We start from the raw sequence: 18,796 nt of genomic DNA, 5'->3' as shown, positions 1-18,796 counted from the left end.
CATTGATTCTCTAGAAATATTACAGTGTAATAATTTGGAAGAAAGCATATTGTTGATACATTTCATACCATTTTATAGAGCATTGGTATCAAAGAGTATCTCAACTTAGTGACTTTTATAATTTTGTTTTTTAATTGAGTTAGAAAAATACAGACTTTAAGTGAAAAGTGTTAACTAAAAATTAGTCTACATTAAAGTCAGTTTTAATGAACTGAAGAAACACAATATATAGAATAGTTTTCATGTCTCAATAAAGAAATCTAAAGTGGGTAGATTTCTTATTCTATAATTTGTTCTCTTGTCCTCCTGACTTAAATGAATATATGATGAGGTCATCTATTTTAATTGTGTTACCATTACTTGGAATTAGAGCATCAGGGGTGCTTTTCCTAATGTGTGTTGTGATCTTTTGTTATTTTGCTCATTACAAATGCCAGTTTTCTTAATTTAAGGAAGCTTAAATTACTTATTTTATTCTTCTACTAAAGTGACTAATGACTACTCAAAATCAAAGGATGAGTTTTTAAGTAAACTCAGCCTATTTCTATTAAGAAATATTATGAAATAGTGATATAACAAAATGTTTTTGTGTGTGCACATGAGATGATAAAGTAGTCTCACTATATTCTATTCTATTCTATTGATTCTATTGGTGCAATGTTAAAGAGAATTGGCTTGATAATATTGTTACTGCAGTGTTTTAAAGTTACTCACTTTGTGTATTTAAAATATTTGTCTGTTTAGATAACTTTAGAGTCCTTCAGACCACAGTCTAATATTATCAAAGTAACATTTTCCCTTCAATGCCTAAAAGTAAATAGCAGACTAGTTTCTAATAATGAGATTAAATTTAGCAATAAAAAAAATGTTCAGTTGGAGTTGTAAGTATTTTGATGGGGAAGTTTGTGTAATTCTTTTGCAGCTAACAAACTCAGGTCAAAAACTGAATATTTCACATTCTGATTTTGCCTTTGAGAGACAGTGTCCCATTTTTATGTGTGTTTAAAGTGGTCGTCAAAATAAAAATTATTTCTATGTACATTCCTACATTCACAAGTTATATGTGTTGGGATGATTTGAGTTAAAATATTTATCTTGTTAACATTCGTTTTCTTCTTGATACAGTCTGTTAATTCCTTCATGCAAGACTAGAATTTTTCCAGTCTTAGTTTATGTTCTATATTCTTTTAGTTATATTTGGATGTAATGTTAATAGAAATAGCCAGCAATTTAGCTTTAAAAAATTGCCTATAACATTACATAGATCTTTTATATTGTAACCCACTAAGAAATTACTATTAACAATGAAGGAAAAGGAAACCTTTTTTAAAATGTATTTTAAACTCAGAAAATTAGACTTTCAAATATTCCTGAAACCGTTAAAAAAAAAAAACTAGCAGTACGGTTTTAATTGATATGCAACAAAGTAGACTTTACTAATTAAAATCAAGATGCTGTGCTTTTGCTACACGGACCTTTACATGGAAAAGTAGGTTTTACACATTTCCTTTATTGTTCAGCGCAGCAATTGCATCCTTACAGGGTTGTAGGTTGGTGGCTTACAGTTCAAAAAAAAAGAGAGCTGCCACCAGCCCTGAAGACAGACAGTGGGCTTTCGTCCCTCCGACACCCCCAGAATACTAATCAGGAAAGTCAGACCCTGGAGGTCAGGGAGCAAGTCAATCATTCTAGCGATCGTCTCAGTGTGGAGGATCAAATTAGCCTGAAAAATTCAGCTGCTGGGAGGAGAGGGCGAGCAGCTGTCAGGGGCAGCATCGAGATGCACTAATGAACCAGATGAATAGTGCAAAAGCTTGAAAATAAAAACAGGACAGTTGACATTTTTCATCTGTCAAAGCAGGAGATGCATGAAAATATACTATTCCTGTTTAACTCCTTAGGGGACATTCTGATTTTTTTTTTTTAACACTGCAGTATTGAGACAAAAGTAGTATAATGAACTCCTAGTATCTCATGACGAATGTGTGTACATTTAAGGTTTTAAAAAGTGGAGAGACTATACTTTGTATAGCTTTTTATCAGAAAATGTCCTTGCATTTTAAACAAAAATGATTATTATTATTATAGTTCCCCCTTTAGAAATTTAATTTCCCCTCTTAGAGTGTTTATATTTTTAGGAGTATTCAAATTGTCTTTTACTTTTTCCTCACTATGTGGAATAGCTAGTCTTCCTGGGTTGATTGTATAGGTGGGTATAGGTTTTATATAAAACATAGGTTAGGTAACAATTTGTCGAGCTGCTTTTCAGGCCTGATCTCCAGTCCTGTCCCCTCCTGGCTAAGGCTCTGAAGGAGTTAAAACCTGGTCTGGAGAACAGAAGACAGATGAGAGCCATTTTCAGCTTGTCCTGTCCCCACTGACGCTCACTGAGTAGCACAGCATGGACCAGCGTGTTTCACACATACTCTGCCTGTCTGGGGAATGTACACAGTGTCCTTCCAAAATCAAACTTATTAGCACATGTAGAAAAGGGTGACTGACTTTGGGGCAGCCTGGCACTCCATGTTGTATTCTTGCTGTTGCGGTTCAAAGATTTAGAAGGATTTCAACAGGATGCGAACATTTTAAATTGAATTTTGAGTTTGTAACCCTGCTTACCACAGTACTTGCTTGCACTTTAAATGTCAAGTTAGAACCTTGTCTTAAAATAAATTTAAATTCAATAATGTCTTTTCTAATGTTGTTCATCCATTGAGTCTTGTTTTTCTGCAGAAAAGTTTCATTTAGATGCTGAATTGCATCGATGATTCCTAGACTTTTTGTACATATTTAGGGTTTTTGAGACATTATCAAAAGCAAAGAAGTTCTAATTCATTACAAAGTATTTGTGAATCAATTACAATATTCAGCTCAGGATGTCATTGTTTCCCAAAGTACCCTTTCCTTGCAGACTATAATATGCAAGATAAAAATGGTATGCATTCTATTCCCCAAGACATTGCTTGAATATAGTTCAGTTTTAATTTCAGTTTTATGCTTGTTATATTTTGACCATTATATGGTTGAGCTTTGCCTTGTGATGTCTGTTTTGTCATAGTTAATGCTAGTTGTTTTTATGGCATTGTATGTACAAGAGTTCTTAAGTTATTGTATCTTAAGAAGTAAGCTATTATATCTTCTGTTTCATAATATTATTTTATGTTGTTTATGTATATAAAGGAATGTGCTAACCATTTCTCTATTTTAGGGAATTTAAATGTTGCAAAAACAATAGCCAAAGGTTGAACTAAGACTTTTTACCACTTAATAAGTAATTCTTACAAAGGATTGTTTGTAAACATCAATATATCCAGATAACTTTATTTACATTTATAATTATTTTATATTTATAATTATTTTCTACCCCAGTGTAATATACTTGGTGAAACCACCTTTAAAGTTACCATGTAGTATATCAGTTTCATTGGGAGCATTTTACAGATGGCTGCATTGCAGAGTCCTTTCTATGGTGACAAAATGAATTTATACTCATTGTGTAAGAAGATAGAACAGTGCGACTACCCACCTCTTCCTTCAGATCACTACTCAGAGGAAGTAAGTTCTTTTAAGTTCATGTGTTTGTCTCTTGTTCATTTTGCTAATTTATGTATTTTATTATGGAATTTTCCTTTATCCAAAAATACAGATAGTATAGGTGGCAAAAATGGCACTTTTCTTTCTGTTTTCATTCTCTTGGAGGTAGATCCTCAGAGTTGACTCTGAAATTCATAGTGTGGAATGGGACACAACACAACATGTGTTATAAAACTGGACACTTCCGAGGAGTGATGAGAATTGCAGCTGCCTTGAGAGTGGACTGAACACAGAGAAGGGGCAGAACTAATGCTCAAGCCCAGGCTCTAATTAATGGACATGTCTGGTAGTCCCTCTCAACAGGCTGACTCTCCATTCTTACCATCTCATACCTGTAAACAATTAAAACCTATTCTAGCAGAACTTCCCTCCCATCCATGTTTTCAAAACCTTGAAATATATATCTCTTAGCTTTATGGCTTGGAACTTTATTCTTTATCCTTCCTCCTTTGACAACACCTGTCCTCTCACTACTTCACTGGTGCAGTCAAAATCCTTCAAGTAAGTGTTTGAGGTTATCACTGTAGACATCTTAAAAAGTATATTGGATAGGCCTTAAAATTTTCAAAGATCTTAAGATATAAATCCTTTCTTGCCTTGGTGTAACCCATTTGGAATAAGTTGTTTTGGCACTACCCAACATCTAGTTTTTCACTGAGCAAAGTAGTCCCATCTTAACCAAATAGTACCAGTATTTAAGAAGGAAGTATGCAGAATAGGAGTGTCTTAGGTCAACTAAGGTGTGTTCACATAAGCTCTTTTTGCACTGTTCATTGGGAACCTACCCAGAGAAAGCACTGTCTTGCATTGGGACATCTTGCCTCATGAGCAACGGATTTTTTTGCCTGAGGAAAATGGAAAGGAGCAAAGGAAAAGATAAAACAATTATAATGTTCACTTATTAGGTAATCTTGTCAGTCTTTCTATTGTGAAAGAAATGAACAGCATTTGGTCATAGTATTGTATAAGGAAATTTGATTCCATGTAACTTGAATAATAAATATCTCTAAAGAATTTTTTACCTTATGTAAAGCATTTCTATTCCTAGAATATAAGTGTATTTTCTTCTAATAGTTTTGATACTGATAATCAATGATGTCTAGTTTTTTGCTTCATAGCATTTGTAGTTAGGTGATTAGAATATACTCAAAAGACAGTGATGATAACGTAGAAGTATTATCTTTATTTGATGTTAGTGCCCTTGTGTTAGCAATTTTTAATTACTGTTTTGGGTATAGGATATAAATAGGGTATTTCACAAAACCAACTTCAGAACTATAGGCCTAGAAATATAGTGGGGTGTGAACAATAATGCAAAATGATAGCAAGAATGTCAGGGGCCTTTCTTTGTTGTGTCATTCATGCTGTCTTCCTTTTTCCACGAAGCACATGAATATTTCACATATCTGCATCCTCATCCCCTATTCTTCTTGACTAATTTTCAGACTGTCTGAATTTGCATTTCACATGGTAGCTGATTAGGAGATGCGAGTGCAGCAGTGAAGCCTCAGCAGGCGGTTACCATGGTGACCTTCAGCAGGATTTTAATGATGATACCACTAGTGGTTCGTTGAAGTCGGCCTGCCTGCAGGGCTACTTCACTGCAGCTAAGTGTGAAGTTGGATATGTGGATTCTCAGCCAAGGGGCAAATATCAAAGTCTGGCCCAGATAGAAGGTCTTCGAGTTGGGAAAGGAAAATAGATTCCACTTTTTACTTCTCTGTATAGTTACCAGTTTCCAAAAGAGCTATAAAGCAAAGGATGTTATATGGTGCGTCTTCCAAAAAAAGACAGTGCAATCCCTCATTGGTAAAACCTGTTGTCATGCCCTGGTGAATCAGAAAGGTACAATATAATAATAGGTAAACATGGAAAATAATTCTCACTGAAGAAATGAGTATAAAAATATGCAGACTATATAACAGTGTTCTTTAATCTGATCAGTTATGTAGACGAGTTCTCAGAGCAGGAGCTTTGAAATGCGGATGTACTAATGAATATTTTCTACCCTTAAGTAGGAACTCAGTTTGTTTATAAAATAATCATTCAGGATTCATAGTAACAGGAAAAACCTGAACAGATTTGGTGCTACCGTAGTGATATCTTAAACATTTCTTAATAAAATAGACTCTGTAGATATTTAAAAATTCAAATTGACAGTTAATTTTTTCCCATAGAAAACTATAGGAGCTAATGAAAAGTAAAGTTGAAGTTTTTCAACAGTGACCTTTTCATTAAGAGACTAGTACACTGTCAATTTTATGGTCAAATGGTAAGACTCTGTAAGTGAAAAATAAAAGTTGTAAGCAAATTAATTTGCCAAGTATGTGTTTGAAGGTTTATCAAATTTACATAGCTCCCACTACATTTTCAAGGTTTCTGCCCCAAAAAGGTTTAAAGGGAATATTTCATAAGAATACAAGGTGCACGTGCCAAGTAGCCTCCGTTGGTAGGAATCTTAAGTGAACCTACAGGACTTATTTCTAGATATCGTCCTTCCACTTAGAAGAACAAGAACTTGGAGTTTAAAATATTGTACTTTTTATTTCCTACATTATATTCTAAAGCATAAGTATAGTTTAGCTTTAAAAGCCCAAAATGAGAACAACCCTGTATGTCAAATATGTCCTTTTGAATTGTGCTATTATTATATATACAGAATAAGTGTTCTAGATTAAAATATTTCAGCTACACATGAGTGATATTGGGGAATTTATATTTTATGGCTTTTACTAAAGTGTTTTTGCTTATGATAATTTTATTATAGGATTTTTTTTTCAGTGTTCTGTATTCTTTCCTTTTTAAGTAATGATATATCATTGGTAACTATAAAGCAAACACTTGTTAAAAATTTGTTTTAAGGAATTATGAGTCAAAAGACTCCTAAATTGACTGGGGCTTATCTCTCAAGATTTATGGATTGTGGACCAGTTCCATATTTCCCTGTCTCTACCAATGCAAGTTCTACTAGAAGTTCCATGAATGTCTGTGCTTTTGTAGATACTGTTTCCTTTCTGAACTACTTCTTGCCTTATTCTTTACTAGGAGAATTCATTTTCCTCCTTTGAAACATGGCTTGGCCATCATCTCTTGTATAGCTTTCCTTGGCCCTGTCCCCCTGCAACCCCCAGTGTTGCTTTTTGCCATATGCATGTCCCACCTCCATTGTCCAGCAGTACTCTAGTGTGTGTCTCTAGGACCTGCCAGACTTTTAAAAGTTGCTTAATTGATTGGAGAAGTGTAAGAGTGAGATTAAAGGAATAAATTTAAAAACACAATGAATGACCTGGATTCAATGACAATTGAATGAGAGAAACTTCACCAAAGAGCTTTCGATCTAGTAAGCCAAAAATTACTTAAGAGATGCCAGAAATGTGATAGCTTTCTTTCATCAATGTCATTCCCTGTGTGATTTTCTTCATTCTTTTACATAAGCATTCTCATCTGAAATTTCCATTGACTATTTACCAGGAAATAGGATGTTTTTCATGTCATGAAACTCAGTTAAAAGTAGCTTGCACATATAACTCTGGAAGAAAGTTCTGAGAAGTCAAGTACAAGGTTTACAGATGATAAGTGTAAGAGATGGAAATGAGAATGAGGGATAAGGGTGTCTCAGTTTGAGAAAACAGAGGACAGAAATAGTAAATTGAAATCTTGAAAGTATGCTTTAAGTGAAAAAGAAATTTAAACATAGGTAACACATTGGAAAGATGGGTCAAACCTTACTGAAGTGGACTGTGTTCTTATAACAGGGCTTATGAATCTGAACTGATTGCTATAGCAGCTGTTTATTTAGTAACTTTAAATTTGTTGTAGCTCAGAGAATTTTAAAGAATGTAATATTTGTGATAACGTATCTTCTAGTTATATTTTTGGAAACTTACTAGTTTAGTAAGTCTTACTACATTAACAAAGAAACAAAAACATGATTTGGTAATCAGAATTATTAACTCATTGACTAGTTGTTATATTCTTTAGTGTCTCTCTTGTTTTTCATTTAATGTCTGTTCACTTTATAGCTTTAAACCCCAAACCCACAAATAGAAAAGTATTTGTTTTTTATTCAAGGCATGTAATGGGACTGTCTCTTAAATATAAAAATTAACATACAAACCAAAAGATCACATCCAAAGAGCTAATTGAAAATGGATGAATGAAATCATAAACTTTTACCTCATAAATGATAATAAATTACCTTGCTTCAACTGCCTGTTATATTTGACTTCCTTTCTTAGTTGGACAGTGTCCCCATATCTTCTTTTTAAAGTTAGAGAAATGGAAGGCAAAGCCAGGGCTTTTTCTTTTCCTCTCTAGCCTTTCTTGGAATAGTGCATTTAGTGCATACTGACAGCACCTTCTCTGCTGCTTCTCTCAGATGTGCAAGAACTTGTAGCATCACTTCATTGTTCTTGAGACAAAAACTTCTTGGTTTTTCCAGAGTATTTAAAATCTAACACAAGGAATAAGGGTTTTAATAGAGTTTTGTTTCTGTGGTTGGTAATAAATGATAATAAATTTGTAATTGAACTAAATTGATTTTAGAAGTTACTGGAAAATATGTAGTTATATGACTTTGATAAAACTAATAAGATATTTCTTCAGCCTTTGAAATCACTATTTTCTTTCATTCATATAAAAACCATTTTTTGTTAAAGAAAGAAGATCAATGGCGTTATTCCCATTTTACATATAAGCAAGTAGAGATCTGTGCAGTGTAGAGAGCAAGTTCCAGCCTTTAGGGAGCCTCCACCTCACAACTCCCTCACTTGTGCTATAGAACTCACAGCCCAGAGAAAACACTCAGGTGTCTAATACGGAACGTCTCATGATTTCAGTAGACTTACCAGTTCTTCATTTTTCTCTTCTCTGTTCTCACCTTTACACTTGCCACATTTATCTGGAGTCTCCTTCCCTAGGGAATGTCTTGTTAGAGGGCAGAGGCAATGATTAGGCAGTTACTCAGAATGTTTATCTGGTTTGGGAGAACTCGGGGATGATGTAACACTAAAAGAGAAGAATAAGCAAACTGTTGGTAGAAGGTAGGAATTATTTTTACATATTAGATTGTTTATTTTTGGTGAGACTAAGGTTTGAGCTCAGGGCTCTACCTCCAGTCCTGTTTTAGCATATTAGCATATATAAATCTACATATATCTCAAGTAAGATGTCAGATGCATGGATTCCTAATATGCTGAACAAAAAAGGCTTTCATTTGTCATAATTTTACTTGTATGCTGTCTTCCAAATGCTCAACATTGTGGAAAGGAAAATACTAAATGAAAGCCGTAAGCATTATAGTTGATTTTCAACCTAACATAAATGATTTCTACTTATTTAATGATCTTTGTTTTGCCTTATGAAAGAACTGCTTTACATAAATAAGAAAAAGATGTAAAGCTTAGGCAGAGATTGCTTTTGCAGTTTTTGAAATTAAAGTTTACAAAACTTTATTTTATAGACTCAAATTTTAATAGAACTATGATACCTTGAAGTTATTACTGACAATTATCCAATGTTACTTAAGCTGATGCTATAAAATTCTTCCTAGTATATTGTTTATTTAAATGAAGGGCAATTAAGGCACAAATACTGCTTGAAAGTAAATCTATTCAGATGTTTCTGCTGTATCTGCAATTATGTAGTCAAATACCAAGTGAGATATTTTATTTTAAAATGTAGAACTATGTGTTATTACATAGATGTGCTGTTATTTATTAAAATTATCACCTAATGTATCTAAAACACTATTAACAGTTGATTTTTTTCTAAAAGTTATTTTAGTAAGTTTGATATTCTGATCACATATGATATCAATTGGCTATTGTGCTACAAGTTGCCATGTAAGATTAGATCTTTAAGCTTTGAATGTTCCATTTTTGTTTAAAATAATACATTAAGCAAGCCCTTTGTTCACCTGTGCTTCTGAAGTGACAATGGAGACTTGCTCCTTGAAGACATGAATCTGAAATCTTGTCCTATATTTCATATATCCTGTGGGATCCTACAAAATACGCAACTTTCTCTCTAAGACTTTCAGTTTTAAAAGACACTGAATGATTTTCAGTTGAGAAATATAGACATTACATTACCTTGTATCTGTGTAAGATTACTTTTTCTTTTCCCCTCTACCTCCAAGCCAATCACTAGTGACACTTTAGTGTACAAGTTGGATATGCCTAATCATTCTGTGTAAATATCTGACACTCCAAAATATAGCGTACTTTAATGCATTAGACCCACTTTGGGGTGCTAAACTGTGTCCTTGGGTAGATGGAAATTGGGTATATCTCGGAGGTTGTATAGCATAATTGGTCTCAGAGGGATTAAGATGGGGTCAAAAAGAAACAGTACCAATAGCACTAGTCTTTATTATTCTATTGAGAATTGTGCTAGTGACCTAAAGCTATAATGCACAAAGAGCCCTATTTTTATTACCTGTACGTGATTGAACTTGGTCTGTAATTGGGTTATCACCCTGACAACAGTGACTCTTAACATTCTCTTTAATATTTCTGATTTTGACCCTTATGCTTTGATAGTTCTTTGGAGCGATATAGATCAAAATATATTAGTATTTTGTCTGCTTTTCTGAAAACATTCATTAACTGCATAATCCTTTAGAAGTGTTACAGAGAATCCATTCTATTTTTGCTTTGTAAGTTTTTGCTCATTTGTTTCTTTGTTGCTTTTTAAATATCTCAGATGCATCTGAATTAAGCAGTTTTTTTCCCTATTTTTGTAAAAGTTCTTACATATCCAGACCTTTACTTCTGCCTTATTTTTAGCATGTTCTCCAGAATCATTTTTTAAACAAAGTATTCTTATTTTGTAAACAAGTAGGAAAGAAAACATGAAATAGACAAATCTTATAAAATAACATAAACCATGAGATGCTTTTTTATTTGCTCTTATTTTTATTAATATTGTAATATCTACTGGTCATGGAATTAATTTCTATAATAAAGAAATAAATGGAAAGTTATCTCACACTACATACTCTCTGACAAGGATTTGGATTCTATTTTAAGATCCACTAAGAGAAAACAAACAGTAAATTTGGTTGACACCTTTAATGAAATTTGAGACATCTCACCACTGTGTTCCCCAGAGGGAGGTCAGACCACTTTGTCAGTGGAATAAACTACCCGAGAAGTTTCTTTCTCCGTTGTCTGCTGACCATCTAACAACTGATTGTTACAGTTAGTACCTAGGAACTCATCTCCCCTCATTGGAGCTCAGATGTTCCCTCATCCCAAGTGACATTTCTCTATAGTGGTGATGATTTGAAATTCTACCAGTTAGCAGTGTTACTCATAGTCGTTATGTATGCAGAGCTGTATTAGGCCTCATGAGGACTTCAAAGTGAAAGACCAAGTAAAAGAAAGCAAGCTCTCCACAGTGGCAGGTGGGGAAAGACCCACACTATTAAGTGGCCAAATGCCTTAGATTCCAATTCAGGTTCGACTGTCAGTTTTTCAACTGATTCTTAGTTTCTTCATTTGTAAAATGAAATTGTGGAGAATTACAATACTTTAGAAATAATTAATAAATGGATACAGAGGCTTTAATAACATATTAGATTCTATATAAATATATAATATTTTTGTAATGAAGAATATCTGTCCTTTAAACAATACCAAATTAACATGAATATTTAAGAGAACTGTATAACACAATTATGTTCGGTATAGGTTAACACCTTTTTACTTGATCTATCTCCATTATCTTCATAATCTAGATATGGTGGAGTCCCAAATAATTATTTGATAAATAGAACCCACTTGTCTACTTTTTGGATACAGAATTAAACCCAGATTCAGGAATTCATATTTCTATCAATATCTCAAATGTGATTGTCTTCAAAACTCACAGTGGCCCCTTTCCTTCTCAAGGTCACTCCTTTTGTTTTACTCTGCTTGCCTGAAACTTCAGAGGAATTCAGTTGAGTGTTCTGGTGGTGGTGGTCTCTTTTTGTTCTATCTTTGACTATACTAGGAAAGTATATGCTGAAGCAGAACTATTCTGATTTCTCCCTCCTCTATTAAGTACTTATTTCCTGTTGCCTACATGAATACATTCTAAACTCCTTAAGTCTGTTTCTTCCCCCCGCCCCGGCTTATTATTTAATCCTCATCATTCCCTAATCATTCAGAAGTATTTTCCATTGCTGTTATATACCTCATACTTAACTTTCTCAGGCCAGTTTACCTCTTAGACTCCTTTCTACCACTTCTTTCTTTCATTCAACAAGCTAATGAGCACAGTAGAGGTCAAATAGAGTAAATTCTGTATGGCAAATAAGGTATAAAGAAAAGCTTTAGAGAAGCGACACACAGTGAGCTGAACAGGGGAGGCCAGAGTCAGGAGTGTTTAGGGAGGCACTTTAAGCAGAGGAACATAAAGATGTAGAACATAAAAGAGTTTGGTAGGCACAGAACTGCAAGTATTTTATTATAGTTAGAATATAAGGTGGGGCTGTGGAAAGGGAGGAGAAGTTTGGGGCTAGAAATGAGGTTAGAAAGGTTAAGTAGGAGCCAGATTTCAGAGGCCCATATTTTTCAATACTATGGGTCTTAAACTTTCCAGAGATTGAAATGTTTCTAGTTGAAAATTAGTAAGCCTTTTGAATTTAGGCAGTGCTGAAGAGGTTGGAAGAAAATGGAGGCAAAACTGTCAGTTGGATTACTATTACAGGAGCATAGCAGTGGTGACTGTGTGGCAAAAGGAGCCTTAAGTAGTCTGAAAAAAATAGGATGTGGTTAGTGGTTGTTAGGCCAGTGGTGAGGAAATTTGATGAGGTGTCTTGTTGAATTTCTGATTTCTGGCTTAAGAAATTAGAGATGCTATCTGAGATAGGAAGAACTGGCTAGGGGTAAAACAATATCACAGTTTTGAACGTGTTTACTATGAGTATTAATGGGTGGATTATACTCAGAAAGCAGTGGAAGATATGTTAATGGAGCCTGCCCACAGGTCTGAGCTGAAGAACTGTGTTTGTGTTCCTCAGCACCTAAGTGGTTACCTAATCCATGGGGGTAAATGAAGCTGTTTAGGATAAGGAAGATAGAATGAGAAAGGAAGACACATCAGAGAGATTGTCAGATGAACACAAACCTACAGGGGACACTAGAAAAGATATGTCAGAGAAGTTGACGGCCTAGAAATGAATGACATTACTCCAAAAGTTGAGGATTGACTGGATTGAAAGGACTGGGATGCATCAATCAGCAAAGCATTATGCCCAAGCTTGAAGGGAGTGGCAGACCTTAGAAGACAGAAGCTTTTGCTTACATTTCTAATGTGACACAGGACATTTTTAAGGAACAAGGATGCAGAAACTAAAAAGGAAGGAAGGTGAAGATTAAGACCAGACAATCAAGATGCTTTGTATCAAGTGGACCTGAGTAGATACCAAAGAATCCAAGATGGTGGTTATAAAGTCTGGAACAGAGAAGAGCATCAGTTGGTTGTTCTCAATAAGTGCGGTTGTAGAAAAAGAGGAAAGTAATGATTCCCTCCTGAACAGCTACCCATAATCTTTTACTTCTGTCTCTCAAATATCTCTTGAGGTACTTAGCCCTTTGCAGTATATATAGAATAATTTATATTATTATCTCACTGTCATATTTATGTCTTTGTTCTAGCTCTTGTCTTCCCTCACTAGACTGTAGACTGTAAGATTTATTCTTACCACCTAACAAAGTGTCTGATGCATAATACTCCGTAAGAACTTATTGAATCAATAAATGAATGAATGAATGACTGAACGGATGAGAGGAAGAGAAGGATAGAAAGGAAGGATGAAAGAGTAAGGCAATAAAGAAAGAAAATGAGTCATTCTGTCACTCTTCATCCTAGCCAGTAAACCTTCCTTTGGGAATAGAATCTTTACCTGCCTTATGACTATATCAATGCCGCAAGCACAGATTCCAGAAATACTGGTGTGGCCAGTGAGTGAGAGTCACTGCCCAGCATATTTAGTTTTGTAGGATTTTCTTTCTTTTCAAATATTGTTAATTATATAACAATAGTTTAAGAAAAGTTACATCAATAGATTCATAAATATGTGAGGTATGTATATTCCATATTTTACATATTTAATTGTCTACAGTGATAAATCTTCCAATAATTCCTCTAGAAAAAATCTTTATAACAAAAGAAACTTCATTTTTGGTGGAAAAAATGGTAAAGTAAAAGCAAAACCATTGCTCTGGCCTGTCTACTCAAGGTTCCTGATCCTTTCACCTGCTCTTATGGCATAGTTGAGAAGCACTGCTCACTCTTTCTCCCAACCACTTCTCTGTTTCTCCTTTTGTTGTTAGTAGTTCTTGTCTGTTACTTGGAGACTTAGAGAATCACTGTTTTCTCCAGCTACACTTGCATTGTATTCTTTCTCTCCAATCTTGGGTAGTTTTTCTTCATGCGAGGAGAGCTTAGGGTTAGTCATTATTGTTGGTAGGTTGGAAAATCCCCTTTATTCTAAAACATTGTGCAGAAGTGAGGTTTCCAAACTAGGGTGAAGGATATGGCAGTGTTAGGAAGTAAAACAATCGCTATTGTCTCCTTATATTTTGGTTAAATATAATGAATTTGTAAATCACATTTATCTTTCCCTGCTATCCTTTCTGCTTCCTTTATTATTTTTCTCTCTAAACAAAATATCAAACAGCTTGGTGACCTGTTAGAACACATTATCCTTTAAAATGTGGTATCATTGTATAAGTGCCTTCCTACTATTTTCTGAATTGTACATAACTGGATGCATTTCTTTTAATTTTAACAGATAAAATGCCAACCTCCTGATTTATTAGATCAGCACAATAAAATGCCTGTGTGTTGTTATGTTCCTGAAGGTTCTTTAAGAGTTTTCAATGCTGTTCTCTGCTCTTTTGCAAGGAATATAAATTAAAATCTTCAAGCCCTCTCAGTGGGCAAAACATTACCGATCCAACATAATTGAATTTCCCAATGTGGCTAAAATTGAGTCATTATTTTTATTCTGGTAGGATTACCTAAATTAATGAATTAGAGCTAGAAGAACTCTTGCTAATCCTCTGCGCCAACCTCACTATTTAATAAATGCAGAAATAAACTTGTAGATAGTGACTTACCTAAAGGCATAGGACTGCATAGGGCCATCAGCCAGCTTGGACCATCTTCACCCTCCTGTCTCCTCACCGAAGTCCTCCAGACTCTTCACAGTCTGACCCTGTGGCTGTCAGACTCCTTTCCTCAGGGCTTCCTTCGCAACAGCATTTCTTCCTGATAGCCAATTTGTTATTAACAAATTCAGCCCACAAATTTTTATCACCTATTTTTTGTAGGAAAAATTGTTTTGTGGTAAAAGTTGAGCACTATGAAGAAATTATGGTAATTTGATAATTTACTAAGTGCTAATGTATTTGCTGGGAAAAGTTAATGCAAGTTTTCAAAACCAAAGAACCTGTATGTGAAAGATGCATGCAATGTTATGAAATGACACAGTTTCCTAACCCGATGGCGATTAGGATTGATAATAAAATCCCATCTTTTAATCAGTGGATCTGGTTCATAAGAGAAAATAGTTTCTTAATTTATTGAGATGCACTTTTTTGTCAATGATACAAGTAAACCTCAGCTCTCTCCTCTATTAACTGGGGCAGTAAAGCATTGGAATAAAGTTTATAATTTACCTTGCTGACAGTTTACTATTTTTAGCTTAGAGGAATATTTTCTTATATAAAATGAATATGAAACTTTATATATACATCAAATGGTTCATGATAAAGGTATATGATAGTCATCTACCGTAATTGCCTTTTATGAAAATTTGAACTTAATAATTGAGGCTAATATAGTAAGTTCTACATGAAATACTTATGTATACATCTACATTTAACTTGGAGCTTTATAATTAAATACCTTTTGCCTTTGGTGATTGCTGTCTTTGTACTTTAAAAGTAACAGTCCAATTTAAAGCCTCTGATTGTGGGAAATATTTCTCACTTGACATTAATATCTCCCAATGAATAATATTCCTAGCACACTTGACTGATTATAAAATTACTGATAATTAGACTTGTATGTATATCCCTAGTAAAAGGAATATTTAGTCAGAAAATATACTTTCCTTATAAGTATGTCACTAGTCAGAATTTCTTTTGGAAAAAGTTACTGAGCAAGTTGGTTTACGTATATCATGTTACTTTTCTTTCTTTGCAGCTACGGCAGTTAGTTAACATGTGCATCAACCCGGATCCTGAGAAGCGACCAGACATCACGTATGTTTATGATGTAGCAAAGAGGATGCATGCGTGCACTGCAAGCAGCTAAACACAGCCAAGATCATGAAGAACATAACCAAGATAATTTAAAGTATTTTTGTGCAAGTCATACCTCCCCATTTTTGTCTGGGTGTCAAGATTCTTATTTCAGAGCTAATGGGCTTTGAATCCTTAACCAGTTTTCATATAAGCTTCATTTTGTACCATTTTAAATCTTCTTGCAAACCCAAAATGACTTCAGGATAATAGAATTGCATGTTAGGAAAGCAAGTGAACTAGGATCGTTTTTAATGGCTGCAGATTTTTTGAATTATTCTCAGTTTCTGCTAATGAATTGTGTTCAAATAGAATGTCAGTGCCAAAATACTAAAGGTGCACCTTGGTGCACCTCACATCAGGATGGATGTGAAGCCTGAGGAAAAGGATTTGAACGACTGACTTGCTTGCTTTTTAGTTACTTAAGGATAGAGATGAACACAATTGTGAACATTTGTGATTTGTTTTTTAAGTTTGAAGTATATGTTTTAGTATTGTAGCTTTCAAGTATAATTCGTATGCTAAATATACAGAAACTTTGAGAAACATTTAGAATTCTTAGTTTATACCTTCAAAATCAACTATTAAATGTGAAAAGTTTTGGGGACAAAATGTGAGTCAGACACTGAAGAGTCTTGTGTTTTAATATCTTTGATATTCTCTTTGTATTTAAATGGTATAACTGAATTCATTTTAAAAAGTGGTTAAGGATTGTTTCGCTGGCGTGATAGTAATTTTTAAAGTTGCACGTTGCCCAAGGCTTTTTTGTGTGTTTTTATTACTGTTTGTACATTTGAAAAATATTCTTTGAATAATCTTGCAGTACTATATTTTAATTTCTTTATAAATCCAAATACATTTAAGTCATAATTGTACACTATAATGTAAGCATATGTTTTTATTCATAGATTATATTGAAGCTCTGATTGGTTCCCTTCAGAATTTTTTTTATATTCTTCAAGTTACTTTCTTATTTATATTATGTGTGCATTTAATTCATTTATGTTTCAGGTGTTCTGAGAACATAATTCCCTTTTAAAAAATATTTGGTGTACCATCACTTTTCTTGGATTGAAAATATTTTTTTAACTTTTTAAAATTTGGGCAACCCTGTGTGTATGTGTTTTGTCTTGTCAGAGAGGAAGAAAGTATGTGTGTTATAACGTACCTGTGAATGTCGATAGTTGTGATGCATTTGACAAAGTTATAATTTTAGAATATGTTCAAAGACATGAAAACTGGCCATTGCTACTGCCAGAATTGTTATAAGAATAACATTTTGTTGAGATGCTTTTGAGCAAAGTACTGTATTTGTGCATGAAGATGACAGAGGGTAATGCTTATTTTAGTTAAGGAAAGGAGCAGAGTTAGTAAATGCTGTTGTGGAGATTTTTTCCTTGAATGCCTTCATATTGCAGCAACCAGTTCCTCACAGAATTGTAAAGCCAAAAGCCAAGTGGCAGTCACTGTTAAAGGTCACTGTGTGCCACTGAAGACCTGCGGACGGGTTATCCTGCCAGCCTGAAAACCTCAGCTTCAGGGAACACCTGTGTCAGCCAATATTGTAACTGCTGGTTTTGTTTTTCCACATAGTTTTGTACTTACACTCACTTGAATTTATAAACTTTAAAAATATATAAAGGGCAAAAAGTTTTAAAACCTTCTACTTTTCAGATTTTAAGTGGTTCTGTATGATACCTAGCAGGCAGTTTTATCAAGGACTAGGCAAAGGAATCCTGGTTGGTCTTTCTTATGAAGGTAGGATGCAGCTCGTCCTGGATCCTGGGACTCAGAAAACTCACACTGAGCATCAAAGATTTATATCACAATATGAGTACTTGTTTCTGTTGACCATTAGTGTCATGTCCGTTGTAATGTAATGAAAGGAAATGTCCTCTGGTTGGAACGGACACTCTCATTTTTCTTCCAGTCTTTAAAAATACGTGGATCTAAAATTCATTAGCTTAATCCTCATAGTGACTTTTAAGTAAAGATGTAAGCTTTCCTTTTCAGTGAATCTATGTGCTAAAAATAAATAGCTGGAAATGATATAATGGTCAGAAAATACATTGTTATTTTCTACCAGTCAGATATTGTATCTTTTTTTTAATCCAAGTGTTCACATTTTTTCTAAAGGAAACCAGTGTAAAAACAAAATTAATTTTGAATGAGATGATTTCAAAGAATTGTGGGGATGTTTAGGAGTTCTAATCTTTATAATCACCTATAAAATGTTCTTTGTATATTTCTACTTATAAGTAAGTTTTGTATTAGATTAAACATTTAAATTGATTTGAGAAGCAGTAAAATGAAATGTGCATCTGATTTAAATTTTATTTAGATATTGGTACCAGATACCCAAGGGAAATTGTGTAGTGACTTTGTTTTGTATGCTAAGGTTAAAAAATGGTGAATGAAGGGTATCCCTATATAAATAAAAGTGCTCAACAATGTGCAATGATTGTAAATTTAGTAAGATATTGTAGCCACTTCATGTATGCGCTACCATTCTGCATAGTATCTATCACAAAACACCTTTCTTGTATCCATATACTTCAGGTGTTGCTGTTAACATTACCATGATATTTATTTTAACCAAAATGTTGCTATTCACATTAAATGTTTATTCTTTAAAATGAATGTATTGTTTATAACCCATAAGTGCATAATTACTCTATGCCTCATATTTCAATAGTACTGTAATATGAACTTCTTTTGTGAAATAGACTTTTATTTTGTTATGCTTTAAATACACATACAAAAAGATTCTGTTGTTAGCTTCGAAAACTGTACAATATCCTAATATAAATATATAAAACTTAAAAATGAGTACTGTAAAATTTGAGTATCTGTGATTTTTTTTTCCTCCAAATCTACCATTGATTTACTTAACACTTAAC

The 18,796-nt window shown here is 33.8% G+C and overlaps 1 protein-coding gene across 4 annotated transcripts in view; it reads left to right on the top strand.

Moving 5' to 3' along the window:
- Positions 1-18,736, top strand: part of Nek7 (NIMA related kinase 7) — a 134,413-nt gene extending 115,677 nt beyond the window's left edge. For 3 of the 4 annotated variants that reach the window (XM_074048699.1, XM_020183446.2, XM_074048698.1), the window contains 2 exons: positions 3,442-3,555; positions 15,799-18,736. In XM_074048699.1, coding sequence (XP_073904800.1) covers positions 3,442-3,555; positions 15,799-15,909 — 225 coding nt within the window. In that variant the 3' untranslated portion in view covers positions 15,910-18,736. The remainder of the gene's footprint in view (positions 1-3,441; positions 3,556-15,798) is intronic. The other variant, XM_020183447.2, reaches the window with a different exon arrangement.
- Positions 18,737-18,796: the final 60 nt, after the last annotated feature.

The sequence above is a fragment of the Castor canadensis genome, chromosome 11 (genome assembly GCF_047511655.1).
Source record: "Castor canadensis chromosome 11, mCasCan1.hap1v2, whole genome shotgun sequence".
Taxonomy (NCBI): domain Eukaryota; kingdom Metazoa; phylum Chordata; class Mammalia; order Rodentia; family Castoridae; genus Castor; species Castor canadensis.
This window is presented reverse-complemented; position numbering and strand designations above follow the sequence as displayed.